The 26815-nt window shown below is 45.8% G+C and overlaps 1 protein-coding gene across 11 annotated transcripts in view; it reads left to right on the plus strand.

Moving 5' to 3' along the window:
* Positions 1-26815, plus strand: part of LOC124007462 (dynamin-1-like) — a 108544-nt gene that overhangs the window by 8193 nt on the left and 73536 nt on the right. For all 11 annotated transcript variants that reach the window (XR_006833936.1, XM_046318056.1, XM_046318054.1 and 8 more), the window contains exons 2-8: positions 16631-16704; positions 22272-22421; positions 22950-23153; positions 23313-23411; positions 24754-24914; positions 25398-25540; positions 26372-26507. Coding sequence is in view for 10 of the 11 variants with exons in the window: in XM_046318056.1 (XP_046174012.1) it covers positions 16631-16704; positions 22272-22421; positions 22950-23153; positions 23313-23411; positions 24754-24914; positions 25398-25540; positions 26372-26507 (967 nt within the window). In the remaining variant the exon portion in view is untranslated. The remainder of the gene's footprint in view (positions 1-16630; positions 16705-22271; positions 22422-22949; positions 23154-23312; positions 23412-24753; positions 24915-25397; positions 25541-26371; positions 26508-26815) is intronic.

Below are 26815 nucleotides of genomic sequence, written 5' to 3' on the forward strand. Positions count from 1 at the left end.
AAGACTATAACAGTAACGAGGATATATACAGTAGTGAGACTATAACAGTAGCGAGGCTATATACAGTAGTGAGGCTATATACAGTAGTGAGACTATAACAGTAGCGAGGCTATATACAGTAGTGGGACTATAACAGTAGCGAGGCTATATACAGTAGTAAGACTATAACAGTAGCGAGGCTATATACAGTAGTGAGCCTATAATAGTAACGAGGCTATATACAGTAGTGAGCCTATAACAGTAGCGAGGCTATATACAGTAGTAAGACTATAACAGTAACGAGGATATATACAGTAGTGAGACTATAACAGTAGCAAGGCTATATACAGTAGTGAGACTATGACAGTAGCGAGGCTATATACAGTAGTAAGACTATAACAGTAACGAGGATATATACAGTAGTGAGACTATAACAGTAGCAAGGCTATATACAGTAGTGAGCCTATAACAGTAGCGAGGCTATATACAGTAGTGAGCCTATAACAGTAGCGAGGCTATATACAGTAGTAAGATTCTAACAGTAACGAGGCTATATACAGTAGTGAGACTATAACAGTAGCGAGGCTATATACAGTAGTAAGACTATAACAGTAGCGAGGCTATATACAGTAGTGAGACTATAACAGTAGCGAGGCTATATACAGTAGTGAGCCTATAACAGTAGCGAGGCTATATACAGTAGTGAGACTATAACAGTAGCGAGGCTATATACAGTAGTGAGACTATAACAGTAGCGAGGCTATATACAGTAGTAAGACTATAACAGTAACGAGGATATATACAGTAGTGAGACTATAACAGTAGCAAGGCTATATACAGTAGTGAGACTATGACAGTAGCGAGGCTATATACAGTAGTAAGACTATAACAGTAACGAGGATATATACAGTAGTGAGACTATAACAGTAGCGAGGCTATATACAGTAGTGAGGCTATATACTGTAGTGAGACTATAACAGTAGCAAGGCTATATACAGTAGTGAGACTATGACAGTAGCGAGGCTATATACAGTAGTAAGACTATAACAGTAACGAGGATATATACAGTAGTGAGACTATAACAGTAGCGAGGCTATATACAGTAGTGAGGCTATATACAGTAGTGAGACTATAACAGTAGCGAGGCTATATACAGTAGTGGGACTATAACAGTAGCGAGGCTATATACAGTAGTAAGACTATAACAGTAGCGAGGCTATATACAGTAGTAAGACTATAACAGTAACGAGGATATATACAGTAGTGAGACTATAACAGTAGCAAGGCTATATACAGTAGTGAGACTATGACAGTAGCGAGGCTATATACAGTAGTAAGACTATAACAGTAACGAGGATATATACAGTAGTGAGACTATAACAGTAGCAAGGCTATATACAGTAGTGAGACTATAACAGTAGCAAGGCTATATACAGTAGTGAGACTATAACAGTAGCGAGGCTATATACAGTAGTAAGACTATAACAGTAACGAGGATATATACAGTAGTGAGACTATAACAGTAGCAAGGCTATATACAGTAGTGAGACTATAACAGTAGCGAGGCTATATACAGGCACTGGTTAGTCAGGCTGATTGAGGCAGTATGTACATATAGATATGGTTAAAGTGACTATGCACATATGATAAACAGAGAGTAGCAGTAGCGTGAAAGAGGGGTTGGCGGGTGGTGGGACACAATGCAGATAGCCCGGTTAGCCAATGTGCAGGAGTACTGGTTGGTTGGGCCAATTGAGGTAGTATGTACATGAATGTATAGTTAAAGTGACTATGCATATCAGATGAACAGAGAATAGCAGCAGCGTAAAAGAGGGGTTGGGGGGAGGGGTGGCACACAATGCAAATAGTCCGGGTAACCATCTGATTACCTGTTCAGGATTCTTGTGGCCTGACAAAAAAAGACAACTCTTTTTTAATCCCACTTTGTAACAACAAAATGTGGAAAAAGTCAAGGGGTGTGAATACTTTCTCAAGGCACTGTAAATACTCCCCCAGATTTATGTCCATTGGTTGAAAGAAAGGAAACGTACTATTGCACGAGTGAGCCCATAGGTTCATCAGCAAGCGTAGTGGAATTGCCTTAGTGTGCTGAAGTGAATAGGTGAATGACATTCCACACACTTGCTAATAGTAAAGGAGGAGAGACATGACGCTATGCTGATGAGGTAACATTATGACACTACCCTATGAATACCTGCCATGCTGATGAGGTAACATTATGACACTACCCTATAAATACCTGCCATGCTGATGAGGTAACATTATGACACTACCCTATAAATACCTGCTATGCTGATGAGGTAACATTATGACACTACCCTATAAATACCTGCTATGCTGATGAGGTAACATTATGACACTACCCTATAAATACCTGCTATGCTGATGAGGTAACATTATGACACTACCCTATAAATACCTGCCATGCTGATGAGGTAACATTATGACACTACCCTATAAATACCTGCCATGCTGATGAGGTAACATTATGACACTACCATATCAATACTGTACCTGCTATGCTGATGAGGTAACATTATGACACTACCATATCAATACTGTACCTGCTATGCTGACGAGGTAACATTATGACACTACCCTATCAATACTGTACCTGCTATACCAATGAGGTAACATTATGACACTACCCTATAAATACCTGCTATGCTGACGAGGTGACATTATGACACTACCCTATAAATACCTGCTATGCTGATGAGGTAACATTATGACACTACCCTATAAATACCTGCTATGCTGATGAGGTAACATTATGACACTACCATATCAATACTGTACCTGCTATGCTGATGAGGTAACATTATGACACTACCATATCAATACTGTACCTGCTATGCTGACGAGGTAACATTATGACACTACCCTATAAATACCTGCCATGCTGATGAGGTAATATTATGACACTACCATATCAATACTGTACCTGCTATGCTGATGAGGTAACATTATGACACTACCATATCAATACTGTACCTGCTATGCTGATGAGGTAACATTATGACACTACCATATCAATACTGTACCTGCTATGCTGATGAGGTAACATTATGACACTACCATATCAATACTGTACCTGCCATGCTGATGAGGTAACATTATGACACTACCATATCAATACTGTACCTGCTATGCTGATGAGGTAACATTATGACACTACCCTATAAATATTGTACCTGCTATGCTGATGAGGTAACATTATGACACTACCATATCAATACTGTACCTGCTATGCTGACGAGGTAACATTATGACACTACCCTATAAATACCTGCTATGCTGATGAGGTAACATTATGACACTACCCTATAAATACCTGCCATGCTGATGAGGTAACATTATGACACTACCCTATAAATACCTGCCATGCTGATGAGGTAACATTATGACACTACCCTATAAATACCTGCTATGCTGATGAGGTAACATTATGACACTACCATATCAATACAGTACCTGCCATGCTGATGAGGTAACATTATGACACTACCCTATAAATACCTGCTATGCTGATGAGGTAACATTATGACACTACCATATCAATACAGTACCTGCCATGCTGATGAGGTTACATTATGACACTACCCTATGAATACCTGCCATGCTGATGAGGTAACATTATGACACTACCATATCAATACTGTACCTGCTATGCTGATGAGGTAACATTATGACACTACCATATCAATACTGTACCTGCTATACCGATGAGGTAACATTATGACACTACCATATCAATACTGTACCTACCATGCTGATGAGGTAACATTATGACACTACCCTATAAATACCTGCCATGCTGATGAGGTAACATTATGACACTACCATATCAATACTGTACCTGCTATGCTGATGAGGTAACATTATGACACTACCATATCAATACTGTACCTGCTATACCGATGAGGTAACATTATGACACTACCATATCAATACTGTACCTACCATGCTGATGAGGTAACATTATGACACTACCATATCAATACTGTACCTACCATGCTGATGAGGTAACATTATGACACTACCATATCAATACTGTACCTACCATGCTGATGAGGTAACATTATGACACTACCATATCAATACTGTACCTACCATGCTGATGAGGTAACATTATGACACTACCATATCAATACTGTACCTACCATGCTGATGAGGTAACATTATGACACTACCATATCAATACTGTACCTGCCATGCTGATGAGGTAACATTATGACACTACCATATCAATACTGTACCTGCTATGCTGATGAGGTAACATTATGACACCACCATATCAATACTGTACCTGCCATGCTGATGAGGTAATATACACAGCGTGGAGGTGGAAGTCGCAATTAGGGCACTGATCCAGGCCCACGTTTCCTTTTCTAGCCTTTAATAATTAGAAACAGGACAGGTGGAGAAATCACTATTACTGGATGATTCTATCCATTGGTGGTAATAGTCTACCTGTATAAAGAATCCTATTGAAACCAGAGGACTTTAAAATATCAACCGGTGCAAAAGGGCCTCAAGGCAGGTTTCAAATCAATTGACTAATATGAAGGAAACTGCTGTCAGAACCAAACTGCAAAAACATGCATTTGGGCAGTGTCAATAAAGGACCATTTAGAGGTGCAAGGTGGAGAACAGTGATTGTCCCACGCAGTGAACCGACAACGGCATCCACAGAACTTCATGATTGAGAGTGCAGGAGGCAGGCGGCGTTCTGCCTACCAGACAAACAAACCAAAGAATCATCATTCACCAGAAAGCTCGTAGTGGAGACCTCACACACACTGTTATGCTGTCACGGTCGCCGCTGAGGGTGACCTAATGTACCCAAGGTACAGGTGGGAACGGACATCAGTTACAAACATCTTGGTGCGATGCCTCCGACAGTTGCTATTGCAATGATGAGTTGAATTTGTCCCTGTTACTCTACATGTCCTTATCAGATGAACACGGGTTGGTTGCTGGCTGTTTGGTGTACAGAGCCTGTACTTATCCTCTAAGGTGAAGTATTCGCTCTCGAAATATGAGCCTGGTCATCAGATTTCCAAATGAATGATTCATCGAAAGATGAAGATATCTATTTCTCAGATCGCCACCAACTTCTACTGATGCAGTTGTTCTCGGTCAAAGAGGTGCTTACTGCGGAGTGGGTTGCGCTGCTCCCTTCTGGAGAACCCAATTTGAGACACGTTTATTAGAGTGCTGGCGCTCGCAGCATTTAGACTAGAATAGGTCAAATGGTGTCTTCTGCCGCGTAGGCTTCCTCTCATTTGCTGACAAGTCAAAAAAGAAAAGAAATCATCTCTACTGGTCCAATTGGAGAGATTATTCATGCAGGGTGGAATTACAGTGTATTACACAATGTGGAGAATGCAAAATGCAAGGGGTGATCTGTATCCCCAACATAAGCAGGACAGTGTGGGCTGTAGTATGGCCCGACTCTCTTTCTCTAATCCTATTTCTAGTCTGTGCGAACGACGATATACTGTAGATAGATAGCCCTTCACTGTCTGACTGACACGAAAAGATAATGGGCTCCTCACTGGCTAGCACTGCTGGGAAGTGTAGTCTACTTTGGGTATTTATTGGTGATCGTTGTTTTTCCCTTTTAAGATATTTATCACTGCATGTCACTTTATTTCACCTCGTTTCATTCACGTTGGCCTATTATTAATGGCGGAAGGTGGGTCTAGTCCTACTTTGTACACGCTATTGTTTTTAGGATAACTGATAGAGGCAGTTGTGTCATTGCTTGTGAAACGATTCTGGCGAGAGAGGGTAAAATAAGCAAGATATAGTGGAAGATAGGGGGTAGAGACGAGGGAAAGAGGGAGAGGAAAGAAAGAGAGAGAGCGAGAGTGGGGCTGGGTTTGCTGCCTTTACACTGCTCAAAGGGATTAGATTTAATCTGTGAGGCTACACACAGCTCACCAACAACCAGCACTCTCATTGGCTCCCACCCTTACTTTAATCTGGGCGCACGCCATCGGCCAAGAACGAGCTGCTTGATTGGCCCTTTCACTACAACGACTGTAATCTGGAGGTGTACATGGCGATACAACAAGCAATCTCAGCCACTAAGGCTGTGGCCTGGGGGATAGTGAAATAGCTTTTTCTGGTTCTCGTATTCATAGTGTGACTGTAATTGCTGCACCCCATTGATCATGATTAGATTACAGCCTGTAGACTGATATTATGCATTTACATTACATTTACATTACATTTAAGTCATTTCACTGTTAGTCAACACCTACAAATTGTTTACCTTATGACAATGTGGACAAACAAAAGTGCATCTACATATTTTTGAGAAGGATTACTTTATCCTATCCAGGTATTCCAAATAGGTGGGGATCATTCTGGCAGGATTGATCCACTGGTGAGGGAGTTTGTTAGTTGGGGAGCCAGAGCACGAACAGTTTTGACTGGGCACTATCATCACTTCCACCCAGCTGGCTAAGTGGTTGGAGCTTATTTGGGTGTGTTCAAGCCTGGAGGCTGATGGTCACAGTTAGCAAGCACCATGGTCTTGTAGCGGATTCAAGTCCTGGAAGCCAGTGGAGGACGGAGGAGCGGGGTGACGTGAGAGAACTTGGGAAGGTTGAACACTAGACGGGCTGCGGCGTTCTGGATGATAGGGTTTAATGGAGCCCAGTACATGTTGCAGTAATCCAGACGGGAGATGACAAGTGCCTGGATTAGGTGACTGTGTGAGGAGAAAACAATGGAGAGGAAATGAGGGTGTTGTCAGGATCACGCCAAGGTTCTTAGCGCTCTGGGAGGAGGACACAATGGAGTTTCTGATTGATCATGGAACGGGCAGTCCTTCCCCGGGAGGAAGAGCCTCCAGTCTTGCCGGTTCAGCTTGAGATGGTGATCCGTCATCCACACTGATATGTCTGCCAGACATGCAGAGGATGCGATTCGCCACCTGGTCATCAGAAGGGGCAAAGCTTTGGAGATTAATTGTGTGTCGTCTGCATAGCAATGATAGGAGAGACCATGTGAGGTTATGACAGAGCCAAGTGACTTGGTGTATAGCGAGAATAGGAGAGGGCCTAGAACAGAGCCCTGGGGACACCAGTGGTGAGAGCGCATGGTGAGGAGACAGATTCTCGCCACGCCACCTGGTCTGACCTGCAGATGCCTGGCCACGCCGGAGATGTCGGAGTGCTGGAGGAGGATCTGATGGTTCACTGTATGTGTCTGTGATAGGTCTAGAAGGATGAGAGCAGGAGTTGCTTTAGTGTGCGGAGTGCCTTATACAGAGAAGAGCAGTCTCAGTTGAATGATAGTCTTGAAACCTGACTGATTTGGATAATCATTCTGAGAGAGATAGGGGAGAGTTTTTGACCAAGGACGGCACGTTCAAGAGTTTTGGAGAGAAAAGAAAGAAGGGATACTGGTCTGTAGTTGTTGACATCGGAGGGATCGAGTGTAGGTTTTTTCAGAAGGGGTGCAACTCTCGCTCTCTTGAAGACGGAAGGGACGTAGCCAGCGGTCAGGGATAAGTTGATGAGCGAGGTGAGGTAAGGGAGAAGGTCTCCGGAAATGGTCTAGAAGAGAGGAGGGGATAGGGTCAAGCGGGCAGGTTGTTGGGCAGCGGCCGTCACAGACGAGATTTCATCTGGAGAGAGAGGGGAGGAGGTCAGAGCACAGGGTAGGGCACTGTGAGCAGGCGGTGTCGTTTGGTAGCAAACGAGGATCGGATGTCGTCGACCTTCTTTTCAAAATGGCTGACGAAGTCATCTGCAGAGAGGAGGTGGGGGGGGGGGAGGAGGATTCAGGAGGGAGGAGAAGGTGGCAAAGAGCTTCCTAGGGTTAGAGGCAGATGCTTGGAATTTAGAGTGGTAGAAAGTGGCTTTGGCAGAGACAGAGGAGGAAAATGTAGAGAGGAGGGAGTGAAAGGATGCCAGGTCCGCAGGGGGCAGTTTTCCTCCTTGGGCTGCCCGGAGCCCTGTTCTGTGAGCTCGCAATGAGTCGTCAGCCTTGGGCGGGAGGGGAGGACCAGGCCTGGAAGATGGGGACATAGAGAGTCAAAGGATGCAGAAAGGGAGGAGAGGAGGGTTGAGGAGGCAGAATCAGGAGATAGGTTGGAGAAGGTTTGAGCAGAGGGAAGAGATGATAGGATGGAAGAGGAGAGAGTAGCGGGGGAGAGAGGCGAAGGTTGGGTGGAGGAGAGGGGCAGTGTGGGAAGTGTTGGATGAGAGCGAGAGGGAAAAGGCAAGGTAGTGGTCGGAGACTTGGAGGGGAGTTGCAATGAGGTTAGTGGAAAAACAGCATCTAGGATGAGGGAGAGTATTGCCTGCCTTGTGAGTAGGGGGGAAGGTGAGAGGGTGAGGTCAAAAGAGGAGAGGAGTGGAAAGAAGGAGGCAGAGAGGAATGAGTCAAAGGTGGGGGAGGTTAAAGTCGCCCAGAACTGTGAGGGTGAGGTCCTCAGGAAAGGAGCTTATCAAGGCATAGCTCAGATGCTTGGGACCTGGAGGGCGATAAATGATAAGGATGGCTTGAAAGGGCTGTAACTGTGACAGCATGAAATTCAAAGGCTAGACAGATGGGTGGAGAAAGAGAGAATGACCACTTGGGAGAGATAAGGATCCCGATGCCACCTTGGGTGGACCAGAAGCTCTCAGGCTTGGGTGGGCGGAGAGGTACAGGCTTAGCAGTGTTATCTGTGGTGATCCATGTTTCTGTCAGTGCAAGAAGTCGAGGGTGGAGGGAGGCATAGGCTGAGATGAACTCTGCCTTGTTGGCTGGATCGGCAGTTCCAGAGGCTACGGAGACCTGGAACTCCACGTGGGTCGGCGCGTGGGACCACCAGCTTGGGTGGAGGCCAGCGGTGTGGACGTTTGTATGGTCTGTGCAGAGAGGAGAGAACAGGGATAGACAGACACATAGTTGACAGGCTACAGAAGGGTACGCTAATGCAAGGAGATTGGAATGACAAGTGGACTACACGTCTCAAATGTTCAGAAAGTTGGAGCAAGAATCTTATTGACTAAAATGATTAAAATGATACAGTACTGCTGAAGTAGGGCTGGCAGTGGCTGCGTTGTTGACTTTGTAGGCTGGCTGGGTGGCTGCGGTTGACACTACACTAATCAAGTTGTTCCGTTGGGTGTAATAGTTTCTACAGTGGCTTGGGTGGCTAGGAGTGTTGATTACGTTACGTTAAAAGGACAACAATTATCTTTTGGGTGGAGGAGTAGCTAGGATCAAACAAATCAAACCGTTGTGCTGTAATGAAATGAAATATGGATACTACCTGTGGAGCGAGCGGGCTGGGGTGAGGGGAGTTCTATTCAGTAGACGTTGGCAGCTGTTGGCTGGGGTGGGGGACGACAAATAGCTGGCTAGATAACCTCAGGCTAAGGGGTACGAAGACAGCAAAGACAACTAGGTGCTAACATACACTAATCAAGGTTCAGTGGAGTGTAATAGTTTCTACAGTGCTGTTTGGGTGGAGGAGAGTGGCTAGCTGCTGGGGATAGCAGGGGAGGGACAGTTGCTAGAAGTACTGGTTGTCCTCTTTCTTTTCCTTTTTCTTCTGTCCTTCTTTTGTCCTTATTTTGTCTTCCTTTCTTCTGTTAACTAGATATTTTTTGTTGTTATTCTTTGTAAGCTAGCTAGCTTCTTCCAGGAGAGTCCCTAGCAACTGCTTAGCAACAAGTAAACAATTCTGCTAGCAATTCAGCTAGCTAAGATGGAAAAATAGTTAATTTTTCAAAAGCCTGTCTTTTGGTTTGTTCCTTGTTTTGTCTTCTATTGAGTCTTGAGTTTTCTCTTGATTTTTTTGGACAGGCTAAAAAAACATTTAAATCTCAATATATACAGGAGCTCATTTTTCAGCAGGCTCAATTTAGAACTCCGGAACATCAGCCTTATGCATTGTAGGGAAGGGGGGCATTTCACTGGTCAACACCTGTTGTTTACCAACAATGTGACAAACAAAAATGGGCCAAATACATGATCATTACTGGAGGAGATCCACTGGTGTTGGGTTTAAAGCACCGTATGGCACTATCATCACTTCCACCCAGCTGGCTAAGGTGTTGGAGCATGGTGTTAAAGCATGGTGTTAGCAACACTAAGGTGGGGGTGGGTTCAAGTCCCACCAGGACTGTGTGTTTTGAATATGTGTTGACCCTAGGCTTGGTTTAGATAAATGTATGTAATGTTATTGTGAATCAATCAGAGTGACTGTGTAGGAGAAAACAATGGAGAGGAAATGATCGGACTGTTATTGGACTAAAGCTCATTGTGGTTCTGTTGTTGTTCCTCACAAAGCTCCAGGCTGGGGTGGACAACTCCCTCTCAGGGTTTCCACTAAGCAAGGCATAGGATATTCACGTGCATATAGGCATGGGGGAGTGTGTGTGTGTGTGTGTGCAGTAAATGTGTGCTGAGGGTGGGCTCTGCTGCAGATGCCTGGCAGGTTGTCAGTGCTGGGTCTATTGACTGTGTGTGGGTACAGGTGTACAGGTGTGTTCGTGTGTATTTATACACAGCAGAGACACAATATAATATTGAATAATCTGTTTGTTTATACAGTTTCCTTATGGGTGGATATGTTTTTCTGCTCAGTGCCTTCATAGGCTGCTTTGACAGTGGATAGCCGCTGGCTGGGGTGTTTGTATGCTATCACCAGGGGGAGAGGGGCAGTCTCCCAATGGGATTAGAAGGATGGAGAAGGGTGGACTGTCCATAATTACAGCTGCGTGACCGAGAAGGTGGGGGTGGAGGAGAGGTACAGGCTGGGGGGTGGAGGAGAGGTACAGGCTGGGGTGGAGGGGAGGGGAGGGGCAGGCTTGGGTGGAGGAGAGATACAGGCTTGGGTGGAGGGGAGGGGCAGGCTTGGGTGGAGGAGAGATACAGGCTTGGGTGGAGGGGAGGGGCAGGCTTGGGTGGAGGGGAGGGGCAGGCTTGGGTGGAGGAGAGGGACAGGCTTGGGTGGAGGAGAGATACAGGCTTGGGTGGAGGAGAGATACAGGCTTGGGTGGAGGAGAGGTACAGGCTTGGGTGGAGGAGAGATACAGGCTTGGGTGGAGGGGAGGGGCAGGCTTGGGTGGAGGGGAGGGGCAGGCTTGGGTGGAGGAGAGGGACAGGCTTGGGTGGAGGAGAGATACAGGCTTGGGTGGAGGAGAGATACAGGCTTGGGTGGAGGAGAGGTACAGGCTTGGGTGGAGGAGAGATACAGGCTTGGGTGGAGGAGAGGTACAGGCTTGGGTGGAGGAGAGATACAGGCTTGGGTGGAGGAGAGGTACAGGCTTGGGTGGAGGAGAGATACAGGCTTGGGTGGAGGAGAGATACAGGCTTGGGTGGAGGAGAGGTACAGGCTTGGGTGGAGGAGAGGTACAGGCTTGGGTGGAGGAGAGATACAGGCTTGGGTGGAGGAGAGATACAGGCTTGGGTGGAGGAGAGGTACAGGCTTGGGTGGAGGAGAGGTACAGGCTTGGGTGGAGGAGAGATACAGGCTTGGGTGGAGGAGAGATACAGGCATGGGTGGAGGAGAGGTACATGTTGGGTGGAGGAGAGGTGCAGGCTGGGGTGGAGGGGAGGGGCAGGCTGGTGTGGGGGAGAGGTACAGGCTTGGGTGTAGGAGAGGTACAGGCTTGGGTGGAGGAGAGGGGCAGGCTGGGGTGGAGGGGAGGGGCAGGCTGGGGTGGGGGAGAAGGGCAGGCTGGGGTGGGGGAGAGGTGCAGGCTGGGGTGGGGGAGAGGTGCATGCTGGGGTGGAGGAGAGGTACAGGTTTGGGTGGAGGAGAGTGGCAGGCTGGGGTGGAGGGGAGGGACAGGCTGGGGTGGGGGAGAGGTGCATGCTGGGGTGGAGGAGAGGTACAGGTTTGGGTGGAGGAGAGTGGCAGGCTGGGGTGGAGGGGAGGGACAGGCTAGGGTGGAGGAGAGTGGCAGGCTGGGGTGGGGGAGAGGTGCATGCTGGGGTGGAGGAGAGGTACAGGCTTGGGTGGGGGAGAGGGGCAGGCTAGGGTGGGGGAGAGGTGCAGGCTGGGGTGGGGGAGAGGGGCAGGCTGGGTTGGGGGAGAGGTACAGGCTTGGGTGGAGGAGAGTGGCAGGCTGGGGTGGGGGAGAAGTACAGGCTTGGGTGGAGGAGAGTGGCAGGCTGGGGTGGAGGAGAGGTACAGGCCTGGGTGGGGGAGAGGGGCAGGCTAGGGTGGGGGAGAGGTGCAGGCTGGGGTGGGGGAGAGGGGCAGGCTGGGGTGGGGGAGAGGGGCAGGCTGGGGTGGAGGAGAGGTGCAGGCTGGGGTGGGGGAGAGGTGCAGGCTGGGGTGGGGGAGAGGGGCAGGCTGGGTTGGGGGAGAGGGGCAGGCTGGGGTGGGGGAGAGGGGCAGGCTGGGGTGGAGGAGAGGTGCAGGCTGGGGTGGGGGAGAGGGGCAGGCTGGGGTGGGGGAGAGGGGCAGGCTGGGATGGGGGAGAGGTGCAGGCTGGGGTGGGGGAGAGGGGCAGGCTGGGGTGGGGGAGAGGGGCAGGCTGGGGTGGGGGAGAGGGGCAGGCTGGGGGTGGGGGAGAGGGGCAGGCTGGGGTGGGGGAGAGGGGCAGGCTGGGGTGGGGGAGAGGTGCAGGCTGGGGTGGGGGAGAGGGGCAGGCTGGGGTGGGGGAGAGGGGCAGGCTGGGGTGGGGGAGAGGGGCAGGCTGGGGTGGGGGAGAGGGGCAGGCTGGGATGGGGGAGAGGTGCAGGCTGGGGTGGACACACACACCCACTCCTTCACTCTGTTTTCCCCTGCACTCACATATAACAGGCTATTGATGGGGTGAATGCTTGTCAGCATTGCTACATGATGGTTTGTGCATGTGTGCGTCCATCCGTGTTTGCTCATTTGTGCGACTGAGCCCATTCAGCAAGTATGTAGCAGATGTATGAATGTGTGCACGTGTGTGGGGTGGATACCCCAGGAACCATGCCTTGCCTTGAGCCATCCCCCCAGCCAAAGCAGCGTTTGGGATGGAGATGGATTGGTGTGGTGTGTGTGACAGGGTCTGGTTGGTTGGTGCCGGCTCCGCCCATCTGGATAGTCCATATGGTGGTGTTTTTGGGGAAGGAGGGGACCTGCAGTGGAGTGGTGAAGGGGGAGAGGAGGAGATCTGCAGTTTGGGTCATCTGTCCCCTACAAGATGTTACTAGAGGAGAGGAAGGTGCAGAGAGAGCCAGGTTTACACCCCAACCAGAGAAAGGCCTTAGACAGGAAATTGATTTGACACAGTAGGAAACGGAGCTGTTGTAGACAAGACAGTGCTGCCAATGATTTCTATGTTTATCTATGTTCAGGTAGTGACATGAAATGGATAATATCATTCAATTAATGTAATGAAGTAGGTTAGATGTGTGTGTGTTAGGCATGTGTGTGTTTATGTGTATCAAATCAAATCAAATCAAATTTTATTTGTCACATACACATGGTTAGCAGATGTTAATGCGAGTGTAGCGAAATGCTTGTGCTTCTAGTTCCGACAATGCAGTGATAACCAACAAGTAATCTAACTAACAATTCCAAAACTACTGTCTTATACACAGTGTAAGGGGATAAGGAACATGTACATAAGGATATATGAATGAGTGATGGTACAGAGCAGCATACAGTAGATGGTATCGAGTACAGTATATACATATGAGATGAGTGTGTAGACAAAGTAAACAAAGTGGCATAGTTAAAGTGGCTAGTGATACATGTGTTACATAAGGATGCAGTCGATGTTGTAGAGTACAGTATATACATATGCATATGAGATGAATAATGTAGGGTAAGTAACATTATATAAGGTAGCATTGTTTAAAGTGGCTAGTGATATATTTACATCATTGTAAACGTGTGTACACGTGTGTACACGTGTGTGTCTATAAGTGTGCCTGCTTGTGTGTGTCTGTGTGTACATGCGTGTGTTTCTGTGTGTGCACAAGTTTGTGCGTGTTTGCTTTGGAGAATGGCTGGAACATATTTGTTCATAAACACTTATAACACTCATAAACACTCATTTGTTGTGAGACTGCAGTTCAAATAGCATAATCTCTTCCTCCCCGGTCAAATGGGTCTTCTGTAACTGGTAGCACTGTGCCTCTGGTTATAGTAATATCCACAATTGAAGTCACATTATCTGGCTAGCCGGGCTACTATTCTTAGTTGGCCAATCATAATTCATAACTGAAAATATTATCATAAACTGCAGCTCCGTAAGCTGTCCATTTAGAAACCCACTGAGCGTACTTTTTTTTTGTTTTGAATTTTACCCCGTTTTCTCCCCAATTTCATGGTATCCAATTGTTTAGTAGCTACTATCTTGTCTCATCGCTACAACTCCCGTACGGGCTCGGGAGAGACGAAGGTTGAAAGTCATGCGTCCTCTGATACACAACCCACGCAGCGCGCATCCAACCCGGAAGCCAGCTGCACCAATGTGTCGGAGGAAACACCGTGCACCTGGCAACCTTGGTTAGCGCGCACTGCGCCTGGCCCACCACAGGTCCCCAACCCGGACGACGCTAGGCCAATTGTTTGTCGTCCCAGAGTCTCTGGTGGCTCAGCTGGCGCTGCAGTACAGCGCCCTTAACCACTGCGCCACCTGGGAGGCCCCACTGAGCATACTTAACTAATGGCATCGTCAGTCAATATTCAGCCATGGTTGCTATTGACCCGCAAGCACCGTAAAGTTAAATCTATGGTGGTGATGCAATGAAGAGATCAGGCACTACTACTATTCAAATCAAATCAAATGTTATTGGTCACATACACATATTTAGCAGATGGTATTGCTGGTGCAGCGAAAAGCACAGTAGTAGTCTACACGCTCTTGGTTTACAGGACCCTATGAGATTCTATATGGGTGCATGTCCCTTCTAGACCCCTGTTGTTGAACCCAGGTGGAAGTGAGTTAGCTTCAACTAGTGTCAGGTCAGCAGGTTATGTAACAGCATATATACAAACAATGTCACCATGGCTGCTACTGTCGGTGTCGGCAGAATACTACAGAAGAACACGCACGCACGCACGCACGCACGCACGCACGCACGCACGCACGCACGCACGCACGCACGCACGCACGCACGCACGCACACACACACACACACACACACACACACACACACACACACACACACACACACACACACACACACACACACACACACACACACACACACACACACACACACACACACACACACACACACACACACACACAGCCACTTTAGGACCATGTTGTGTACCATACCATCTGCATGTTACCAGTCTCACAGATGGCTGGAGGCAGGTGAAGACACTCATATCTCTCTCTTGCTCTCTCACTCTCTCGCTCTTTCTCTCTCTCGCTCTCCCTCTCTCTCTCTCTTTTTCTGAGGTAGTTGAAGAGACACTCTCTTGCTCTCTCTCTCTTTTTCTGACCCAGAGCTGCAAATTAAAAGAAAAAATGAAACAGTTGAAAACATTGATAAAAGCTTCAGAGGGAGTCTATATAGTCTACAATGCTAGTGTGTGGAGAATGTCTTCTGAGAGCCTTTCAGTCTTTTTTAAAGAGCTTACATTGAGTGTGTTCTGGAGCACAGAAATAGACTGCAGAAGAAAAACAAGGAAATGTTTAATTTCTCTTCTCACTCCATAGAGAATTAATGGAGAATTAATGGAGAATAAATGGAGAATTAATCGTTTTATGTGGGATATTTGTCCCAATAAGATTTTGTATATGAGATTAGTGTTGCTCTTCAGCAAACACCCCGCAGAACGTAGAGTCCTGTTCTCAGCTTGCAGAAGCACCACTGTCACATGATAAGGGTAGGCTCTCAGGCTACTAACTTTAGCAGCCCCTTGTTTGAACAAAGCCTGCAATTATGGTGCTGATTATCTAGTGATTTATCCATTAAAGACCCAGGCCTGCCTGGCAAGGCACTGATTCCATTCAATGCCACCTGACAATGGAGCTGAGGAAAGAGAGTGCTCATCAGCTGTGCTAGAGCTACAGTACAGCTCTCTCTCCCTGTGCCTTCTTTCTCTCTCTCCCTTTCTCTTGCTCTCTCTCATCCTCTCTGCACCCTCTCTCTCTCACTGTTTTTGCTATTATGTACTCTGCTCTCTCCCTTCCTCACCCTCTCAATAATTTTCTCCCTCTGCAATCTTCTTTTTCTCTCTTCCTCCATCTCGCTCTCTCTCTCTCTCTCTCTCTCTCTCTCTCTCTCTCTCTCTCTCTCTCTCTCTCTCTCTCTCTCTCTCTCTCTCTCTCTCTCTCTCTCTCTCTCTCTCTCTCTCTCTCTCTCTCTCTCTCTCTCTCTCTCTCTCTCTCTCTCTCTCCTGTCCCAGTGCTTATCAGTCCCTGCATGCTCAGACCTCACACAGGCTCTCAAGTGGGCTACTCTCAGAAAGAGCTAATTGTATCGCATCCCAGACAAAGACTGCCAGGTGGAATAGAAAGTGTTTCCTGAAAAACAGCACCGATTTTAAGGCAACAGCCATTTACAGAAACTGCAGTGACAGTCTGTCCATTTTCAGCTTCAATATGTCTCGCAGTCCCACTTTCCATGAGGTAAAAATGTACGAAACACTCCTACTCTGAGATGCTTAATGAATATGGGCCCAGGTGTTTCCATAACCATGGTTCTCTCCCATGTGTTACAGAGATTTCCTTCCCCGTGGCTCTGGCATCGTCACCCGCCGTCCCTTGGTCCTCCAGCTGATCAACTGTCCCACAGGTAAACTCTTCCCCATCCCTCCCTTCCACCTGCCTCCTCACCAGAGCAGTGGTGTAGTGTAATTTCCTTAGGTGAGGGATAGCGATTGTTTTTGTAAAGGATGTCATCATTCTCTCAGTCAAAGTTTGTACCGTAAGATATAGCCAAATTAATAGCCTATCAATATTGAATATGCATAAAATGTAATCCTCCAATTGCATCATCTGCCATCATCACTCGCAATTGTGAATGATAATTATTCACGTTTTACCGGTGAAACATCCAAACTGCATCTCCATGCAAATCATTTGATTCATCTCAATCAGTTTCATGGTAATAAGCATTTATATATTCCTGAATGGCTGTTCTGTGAGTGAATTAGAGCAGATGGTGTTAAAACATTATTAGCCTTTCTTGTGTTTTGTTTCATTCAAAGCGTATATCCAGCATAGTGGCTCTGTTGGTATTTGGCGCATTTAATTTACTATTCAGCTTCAGCGAACCATCCTAAAATCTCATTCCAAATGAGGTGTTGTTGGTGTAACAGTAGTGTCGCAGGCCTACTATGTTATGGAAAATGCAAATGAATCATTGTGATCTTACAAGACATTGATTCAGCTTGGATCTAACTTTACTAAACGAGCACCATTGTGAAAAGTGATAATCTTCTATTTGTAGTCGTAATAATATTATGTGATGAGTTTGACTATTAGCTGTAGGCTACAGATCTTGACGACATGCCATTTTAAGTGATTAGAGCGTCCAACTTGTGGTGCTGAAGGACAGCACCAGGATCACCCAATGATGTTAAACAAGTTGAAAAAGATTTGGTGGTCACTGGTCTACACACAATAACCCATATTGTCAACGTGGAAAAATGTTTTTAGAAATGTTTACAAATGTATGAAAAATTAGAAGCTTAAATGTCTTGAGTCAATAAGTATTCAAGCCCTTTGTTATGGCAAGCCTAAATAAGTTCAGGAGTAAACATTTGCATAACAAGTCCCATAATAAGTTGTATGGACTCTGTCTGCGATAATAGTGTTTAACATTATTTTTGAATGACTACCTCACCTCTGTACCCCACACATACAATTATCTGTATGGTCCCTTAGTCGAACATTGAATTTCCAACACAGATTTAACGGCAACGACCAGGGAGGATTTCCAATGCCAAAGAAGGGCACCTGTTGGTAGATGGGTCAAAATAAAAAAAAACTGAGATTGAATATCCCTTTGAGCACGGTGAAGTTATTAATTACACTTTGGAAGGTGTATCAATACACTCAGTCCCTACAAAGATACAGGCGTCCCTTCTAAACCAGTTGTCATAGGCGAAGGAAACCGCTCAGGGATTTCACCATGAGGCCAATGGTAAGTTTAAAACAGTTACAGAGTTTAATGGCTGTGATAGGAGAAAACTGAGGATGGATTGTAGTTGTAGTTACTCCACAATACTAACCTAAATGACAGAGTGAAAAGAAGGAAGACTGTACAGAATACAAATATTCCTAAACACATCCTGTTTGCAATAAGGCACTAAAGTAATATTGACAAAAATGTAGCAATGTAGCTTTTTGATGTGAATACAAAGTGTAATGTTTGGTGAAAATCCAACAAAACAAAACACATCACTTATTACCATTCTTTATATTTTGGTGGTGGCTGCATCATGTCATGGGTATGCTTGCCATTGCCAAGGAATGAGGAGTTTTCTGGGATAAAAAGAAACAGAATAGAGCTAAGCACAGATAAAATCCTAGAAAACCTGGTTTGGTCTGCTTTCCAAACACTGGGAGACAAATTCACCTTTCAGGACAATAATCTAAAACCCAAGGCCAAATATACAATGGAGTTGCTTACAAAGACGACATTGAATGTTCCTGAGTGGCCTAGTTACAGTTTTGACTTCAATCAGCTTGAAAATCTACAGCAAGACACGAAGATGGCTGTCTAGCAATGATCAACAACCAACTTGACAGAGCTTATAGAATTTTAAAAGAATCATGTGCAAATATTGTACAATCCAAGTGTGCAAAGCTCTTAGAGACTTACCTAGAAAGAATCACAGCTGTAACTGCTGCCAAAGGTGATTCTAACATGTATTGACTCAGGGGTTTGAATACTTATGTAAATAAGATATTTTTTATAAATTTGCAAAAATTTCAAAAAAACATATTTTCACTTTGTCATTATGTCGTATACATATATATATTGAAATGTCACGTCCTGACCATAGAGAGTCTTTATTTTCTATGGTGGAGTAGGTCAGGGTGTGACTAGGGGGTTAGTCTAGTTTATATTTTCTATGTGTTGTTCGAGTTTTGTTTTCTGTGTTGGTGATTGGTATGATTCCCAATTAGAGGCAGCGGGTAATCGTTGTCTCTAATTGGGGATCATATTTAGGTAGCCTTTTCCCACCTGTGTTTTATGGGGTATTGTTTATGTGTAGTTGCATGTCAGCACTACACTGTCGTCACGTTTAGTTTAGTCTTCATTGTTTTGTTGTGTGGTTCACTTATTTCTAATAAAAGATGTGGAACCCAGATCACGCTGCAGCTTGGTCCGATAATTATTCCAGCGGACGTGACATTGAAATCCATTTTGAATTCAGGCTGTAACACATAAGTTAAGGGGTATGTATACCTCTAGGCCACCATACATAGTTACTTGGTTTGTCATTCTATTGTTTTTCATGGAATATTTGTGGTAATTAAAAATCATTTATTTGGAATTTATCCAAATTAATTTTCAAGGAATAGTTTTACCAGCCCCGTCTATTGTTGAACGTAAAAATGTGAAGGAGTGCTGTGGCAGCACCACACCAGTGAAGGAGTGCTGTGGCAGCACCACACCGGTGAAGGAGTGCTGTGGCAGCACCACACCGGTGAAGGAGTGCTGTGGCAGCACCACACCGGTGAAGGAGTGCTGTGGCAGCACCACACCAGTGAAGGAGTGCTGTGGCAGCACCACACCAGTGCTCCTGAGGTCCAGGCTGCCTGCCATCCAGGACCTCAACACCAGGCGGTATCAGAGGAAGGACCCTAAAAATTGTCAAAGACCCCAGCCACCCCAGTCATAGATGTTCTCTCTACTACCGCAATGCAAGCGGTACCGGAGTGCCAAGTCTAGCACAAAAAGCGTAAAAGAGGGTGTGTGTGTGTGTGTGTGTGTGTGTGTGTGTGTGTGTGTGTGTGTGTGTGTGTGTGTGTGTGTGTGTGTGTGTGTGTGTGTGTGTGTGTGTGTGTGTGTGTGTGTGTGTGTGTGTGTGTGTGTGTGTGTCTACTCTGCCTGTGTCAACGTGTGTGTGTGTGTGTCTACTCTGCCTGTGCCTACGTGTGTGTGTGTGTGTGTGTGTGTGTGTGTGTGTGTGTGTGTGTGTGTGTGTGTGTGTGTGTGTGTGTGTGTGTGTGTGTGTGTGTGTGTGTGTGTGTGTGTGTGTGTGTGTGTGTGTGTGTGTGTGTGTGTGTGTGTGTGTGTGTGCAAATAGTCCTGTTAGCCATAAGACTCCTAAACAGGTCATCAAATGGCTATTTGCATTGTGTGCCCATCTTTTACGCTGCTGCTACTTTCTGTTTATCATATATGCATAGTTACTTTAACTATACATTCATGTACATACTACCTCAATTGGCCCGACCAACCAGTGCTCCTGCACATTGGCTAACCGGGCTATCTGCATTGTGTCCCACCACCCGCCAACCCCTCTTTCACGCTACTGCTACTCTCTGTTCATCATATATGCATTGTCACTTTAACCATATCTACATGTACATACTACCTCAATCAGCCTGACTAACCGGTGTCTGTATGTAGCCTCGCTACTTTTATAGCCTCACTACTGTATAGAGCCTGTCTTTTTACTGTTGTTTTATTTCTTTACTTATCAATTGTTTACCAAATACCTTTTTTGCACTATTGGTTAGAGCTTGTAAGTAAGCATTTCAATGTAATATATATATATATATATATATATACACTACCGTTCAACAGTTTGGGTTCACTTAGAAATGTCCTTGTTTTTGAAAGAAAAGCAATTAAAATAAAATAAAATAGATCAGAAATACAGTGTAGACATTAATGTTGTAAATGACTATTGTAGCTGGAAACGGCTGATTTGTAATGGAATATCTACATATGCGTACAGAGGCCCATTATCAGCAACCATCACTCCTGTGTTCCAATGGCAGATTGTGTTAGCTAATCCAAGTTTATAATTTTAAAAGGCTTGCAATTATGTTAGCACAGCTGAAATATCTTGTCCTGATTAAAGAAGCAATAAAACTGGCCTTCTTTAGACAGGTGTGTGCCTTTCCAAACCATGTCCAATCAATTGAATGTACAACAGGTGGACTCCAATCAAGTTGTAGAAACATCTCAAGGATGATCAATGGAAACAGGATGCACCTGATCTCAATGTTGAGTCTCAAAGCAAAGGGTCTGAATACTTATGTAAATAAGTCGATCAATCAAATTCAATCAAATGCATTTATAAAGCCCATCTTACATCAGCTGATGTCACAAAGTGCTGTACAGAAACCCAGCCTAAAACCCCAAACAGCAAGCAATGCAGGTGTAGAAGGCACCTGTATAAGTACAAGAATTTGCAAACATAAAAAATATATACTATTTTCGCTTTACCATTATGGGATATTGTGTGTAGATTGATGAGGAAAAAAACAATATTTAATACATTTTTTAATAAGGCTGTAACGTAACAAAATGTGGGAAAAGTCAAGTGGTCTGAATACTTTCCGAATGCACTGTACATGTCCGTACATACACATGTGTAGTGTGTGTGTGTGTGTGTGTGTGTGTGTGTGTGTGTGTGTGTGTGTGTGTGTGTGTGTGTGTGTGTGTGTGTGTGTGTGTGTGTGTGTGTGTGTGTGTGTGTGTGTGTGTGTGTGTGTGTGTGTGTGTGTGTGTGCATCTATCAATTACACATACATATCCGTACATACACACAAACATTTGGTCACATGGGTGAGAGGCGTTGTGCTGTGAGGTGTTGCTTTATTTGTTTTTTGAAACCCAGTTTGTAGATGTATTGCGTTTACTGTATATTACAACATTTCAATATATATTTTAAGGTTCATGAAGACCAAACTGTCCTAGAGGAAAACCTGGTTCAGTCCTTAATGCTCAAGTAATGTATAGCCTACCCAAAGTCATTGGAGAGGTAGATTCTAAATAATCCCTTTGCAAAATAAATAAACAAAACACTAATCTCTGTCAAGACATGGTCACCTGAGATCCTGTTTAGCAGTAGTGTTTACATGTTAGGCCTTATTCATATCCTGTATTACCAAGTGGACAAAATGGGCTTCTAATTCTTCTAGGATCATTACAAGGTCTGTGTCCGTCTCATAGTGCCATCTAGTGTTGCTACATTATCTTTCAAACAGTGAGTGATGAAAAGCAAAGATATGACAGAACAACTGTCCTCATTTCCATTCAAACTGTCCTCGTTTCCATTCATTTCCATTCAAAATGGTGTCCTGGTTTTGTCATGGTTCTTGAATGATTTTGTTATCCTCACTCCCACTTTCCTTTCCTCTCCTCTTCTCTGTCCCCCTCTCCTTCTGCAGAATATGCAGAGTTCCTTCACTGTAAGGGGAAGAAGTTCACAGACTTCGATGAGGTTCGTGGGGAGATCGAGGCGGAGACGGACCGCATCACTGGGCAGAATAAGGGAATCTCACCTGTTCCAATAAATCTCAGGGTCTACTCCCCGCATGGTGAGGACACAGATCCTGCATCTTGGCACATGGGCAACTTGGCAAAACTACCATGGCGACACTCATAATACTTTGATTGTAGGAAAGAGTTTAACTTTATAAAATGGAATACAAGTATCTTAATTCTATACACAGAATTTGGTGAATCAAGTTTCCCTACTCCCTATTGGTCAAAACTGGCAACCAGTTTGATTGTATAGCAGGGCCCAAAGTTGGTTGTTGTATAGTGAGCCTCAATCAGGTACTATTAATTATATTATATAGTGTTTTATTTTCAAGGTTAGTATCATTCATCAGATCTGATATCACATTTACAAATCTCTCTCTGTCTCCACCTCTCTACCCTCTCCTTTCTCCCCCCTCTCCCCTCTCCACACTCTCTTCCCCTTTCCTCTCTACCCTCCCCTTCTATCCCCTCGGCCTTTCACATCTCTCTCCTCTCTGTCCTCCCCTCTCTCCCCCCTCTCTGCCCTTCTCTCTCCCGTCTCTCCCCCCTCTCTGCCCTTCTCTCTCCCCTCTCTCCCCTAGTCCTGAATCTGACTCTGGTGGACTTGCCGGGGATGACCAAGGTCCCAGTAGGGGACCAGCCTGCGGACATTGAGCAGCAGATCAGAGACATGTTATATCAGTTTGTGACCAAGGACAACTGTCTGCTGCTGGCTGTTTCCCCGGCCAACTCTGATCTGGCCAACTCGGATGCCCTGAAGATTGCCAAAGAAGTGGACCCACAGGGTGGGTGAGGTTAACAAGATGTAGGCCTTCTGCTTTCATCTGTGCTCTCAGTATCATTCAACATCAAGTTGTGACCGAACAGTTAGACAAGGATGCAATTGAACCTACCTACAGTGCAGATCTGGACTTTGTTAATGTTTTGTGTGTGTGTGTGACCAGGTCAGCGAACCATTGGTGTGATCACCAAGCTGGATCTGATGGACGAGGGGACTGACGCCAGAGAAATTCTGGAAAATAAGCTGCTCCCACTGCGAAGAGGTGAGACTACACACACACACACACACACACACACACACACACACACACACACACACACACACACACACACACACACACACACACACACACACACACACACACACACACACACACACACACACACACACACACACACACACACACACACACACACACACACACACACACACACTGTCTCAGTGCTTCCCTCTAGTGGTTATTTAGTTGTGTTGCTCACTGCAGCAGTTGAGAGGGGGTTGGAGGAAGTGAGAGAGAGAGAGGGGGGGTTGGAGGAAGTGAGAGAGAGAGAGAGAGAGAGAGAGAGGGGTTGGAGGAAGTGAGAGAGAGAGAGAGAGAGAGAGAGAGAGAGGGTTGGAGGAAGAGAGAGAGAGGGTTGGAGGAAGAGAGAGAGAGAGAGAGGGTTGGATGAAGAGAGAGGGTTAGAGGAAGAGAGAGTTAGAGAGAGAGAGAGAGAGAGAGGGTTGGAGGAAGAGAGAGAGAGAGAGAGAGGGTTGGAGGAAGAGAGAGAGAGAGAGTTGAGAGAGAGAGAGAGAGAGAGAGAGAGAGAGAGAGAGAGAGAGGGTTGGAGGAAGAGAGAGAAAAAGATTGCAGAGAGAGTGAAGAAAAGAGAGAGTGAAGGAAATAAAGGCAGAGAGAAAGGTGGACAAAAACAATGTCTTGATTTCAGTGACACATCTGGAAAAAACATCTGTTATTTTCTTTGCAATAAAATATATTTGTGGGAAACCCTAATGCAATCCGCTTATGTGTCGTTTTTCCACTGGCGCTTGGTTAGAACCCAGGCATGTGCTCCTGAACGTTTTCCATGTCCTTTGTCTCTACCTTCTCTGCTTCTGTCACTCTCCCGTGTCGGAAGGCCTCATGTTAAACCACTAGCATATTTACAAGGCTATTGGCGATCACTCCAAAAGGTTATAGAGCAAGACATACTGCTTAACAGAGAAATGCATGAGAAAATTTAACTGGATGGGGATATGTGATCCCTCTTGCCCATGTGGCTGACATTCTTTATTTGTTTTCAGTCATAGCAGGATATGTAGGCAGGTAGTACAATCGACAGCTGTTACAAATAACCATCCCACAATAGGGATGTGGGTAACTTCATGGAACCCCAGATTACCCTCCACACCTCCCCCAGAACTCCCCTCCTCCTTCAGCCCACTACCCTGTGTGGTAAACCCAGACAGGCAAACAAACAAGAAAATGAATCTCACCCACACAAACAAGAATAATAATTACCCTAACAAACTTTTATTTCTTTTTTTCTCTCCACAAAACAACATTGTGCCTATCTTTGCATCCTGATATGTCCAGTATCAACTGACCTCGCTCTCTGTCCCAGGTTACATTGGTGTGGTGAACAGGAGTCAGAAGGACATAGATGGGAAGAAGGACATCACAGCGGCCATGGCTGCAGAGAGGAAGTTCTTCCTGACCCACCCTGGATACAGACACCTGGCTGAACGCATGGGCACCCCCTACCTACAGAAAACACTCAACCAGGTCAGTCCCCTACCTACAGAAAACACTCAACCAGGTCAGTCCCCTACCTACAGAAAACACTCAACCAGGTCAGTCCCCTACCTACAGAAAACACTCAACCAGGTCAGTCCCCTACCTACAGAAAACACTCAACCAGGTCAGTCCCCTACCTACAGAAAACACTCAACCAGGTCAGTCCTCCTTTGTGTGTGTGGAGGGGAACACTAATACTTTCCTGATCTGTGGTTCAAATCCCTCAATCATTACCAAAGTGCATAGTAGGAATATTATTTTAGCGTTCACAATATGTATCTTTTCAGTTCCTTTTTATAGCCTTCAGAGAAGTCTTCTGAGCCATACACATGACGCATTTTGATGCTTTCGACAAGTTTATAATATCCACTCGAGATGAGGGAGTAGAACGGTAGTAGGCTGGTATGCTAGATCACTGTAATCTCTTCCTTCGCATGTCATAACCCACACTGAGGACCTTGCCCTCCGCAGCAACTGACCAATCACATCCGGGACACTCTGCCGGGGCTGCGGGCCAAGCTGCAGAGCCAGCTGCTGTCTATAGAGAAGGAGGTGGAGGAGTACAAGAACTTTAGACCTGACGACCCCTCCCGCAAGACCAAGGCCCTGTTGCAGTGAGTAGGACACACAAGTACGCACGATGGCATACACATACATACACACACACACACACACGCACACGCACACACACGCACACGCACACGCACACGCACACGCACACGCACACGCACGCACGCACGCACGCACACGCACGCGCGCACACAAAAATACTCCAGTCACCCAAGTCATAGACTGTTCTCTCTGCTACCACACGGCAAGCGGTACCGGAGCGCCAAGTCTAGGTCCAAAAGGCTTCTAAACAGCTTCTACCCCCAAGCCACAAGACTGCTGAACAATTCATCAAATGGCTACCCAGACTATTTACATTGACCCCCCCTCCACCCCCTTTGTTTTTACACTGCTGCTACTCGCTGTTTATTATCTATGCATAGTCACTTTACAAATGACCTCGACTGACCTGTACAAAGCCTCGTTGTTGTTGTCATTTTTTTGTTGATGTCATTTTCTTATGTTACTTTTTGATATGATTAGATTTTTTACTTTATTTAGTAAATATTTTCTTAACTATATTGATTGAACTGCATTGTTGGTTAAGGGCCTGTAAGTAAGCGTTTCACGGTAAAGGTCTACACCTGTTGTATTCGGCTCATGTGACAAATTTGATTTGACACACACACACACACACACACACACACACACACACACACACACACACACACACACACACACACACACACACACACACACACACACACACACACACACACACACACACACACACACACACACACACACACACACACACACACACACACACACACACACACACACACACACACACACACACGTCTAACTCCCTTATCCCTGTATCCTTTACTCTCCAGGATGGTGCAGCAGTTCTCAGTGGACTTTGAGAAGCGTATCGAGGGCTCTGGGGACCAGATCGACACAGCAGAGCTGTCAGGCGGAGCCAAGATCAACCGCATCTTCCACGAGCGCTTCCCCTTCGAGCTGGTCAAGGTGTGTGTACTGTACTGTATGTGTGTGTCTCTTACCAGGGCCCCCACTCTCCTAACTCTTGAGACAGACAGGGCTGTGGATCGACCCCAAACCAGAGACATTATTATAATTACAATAATTATTATTTGTTTAAAAAATATATTTTTTACTTTCACCCTTTTCCTCCCCAATTTCGTGATATCCAATTGGTAGTCTTGTCTCATCGCTGCAACTCCCCTACGGACTCGGTAGAGACGAAGGTTGAGAGCTGTGCGTCCCCCGAAACAAGACCCTGCCAAGCCGCACTGCTTCTTGTCACAATGCACGCT

Source organism: Oncorhynchus gorbuscha, linkage group LG20 (assembly GCF_021184085.1).
Source record: "Oncorhynchus gorbuscha isolate QuinsamMale2020 ecotype Even-year linkage group LG20, OgorEven_v1.0, whole genome shotgun sequence".
NCBI lineage: Eukaryota > Metazoa > Chordata > Actinopteri > Salmoniformes > Salmonidae > Oncorhynchus > Oncorhynchus gorbuscha.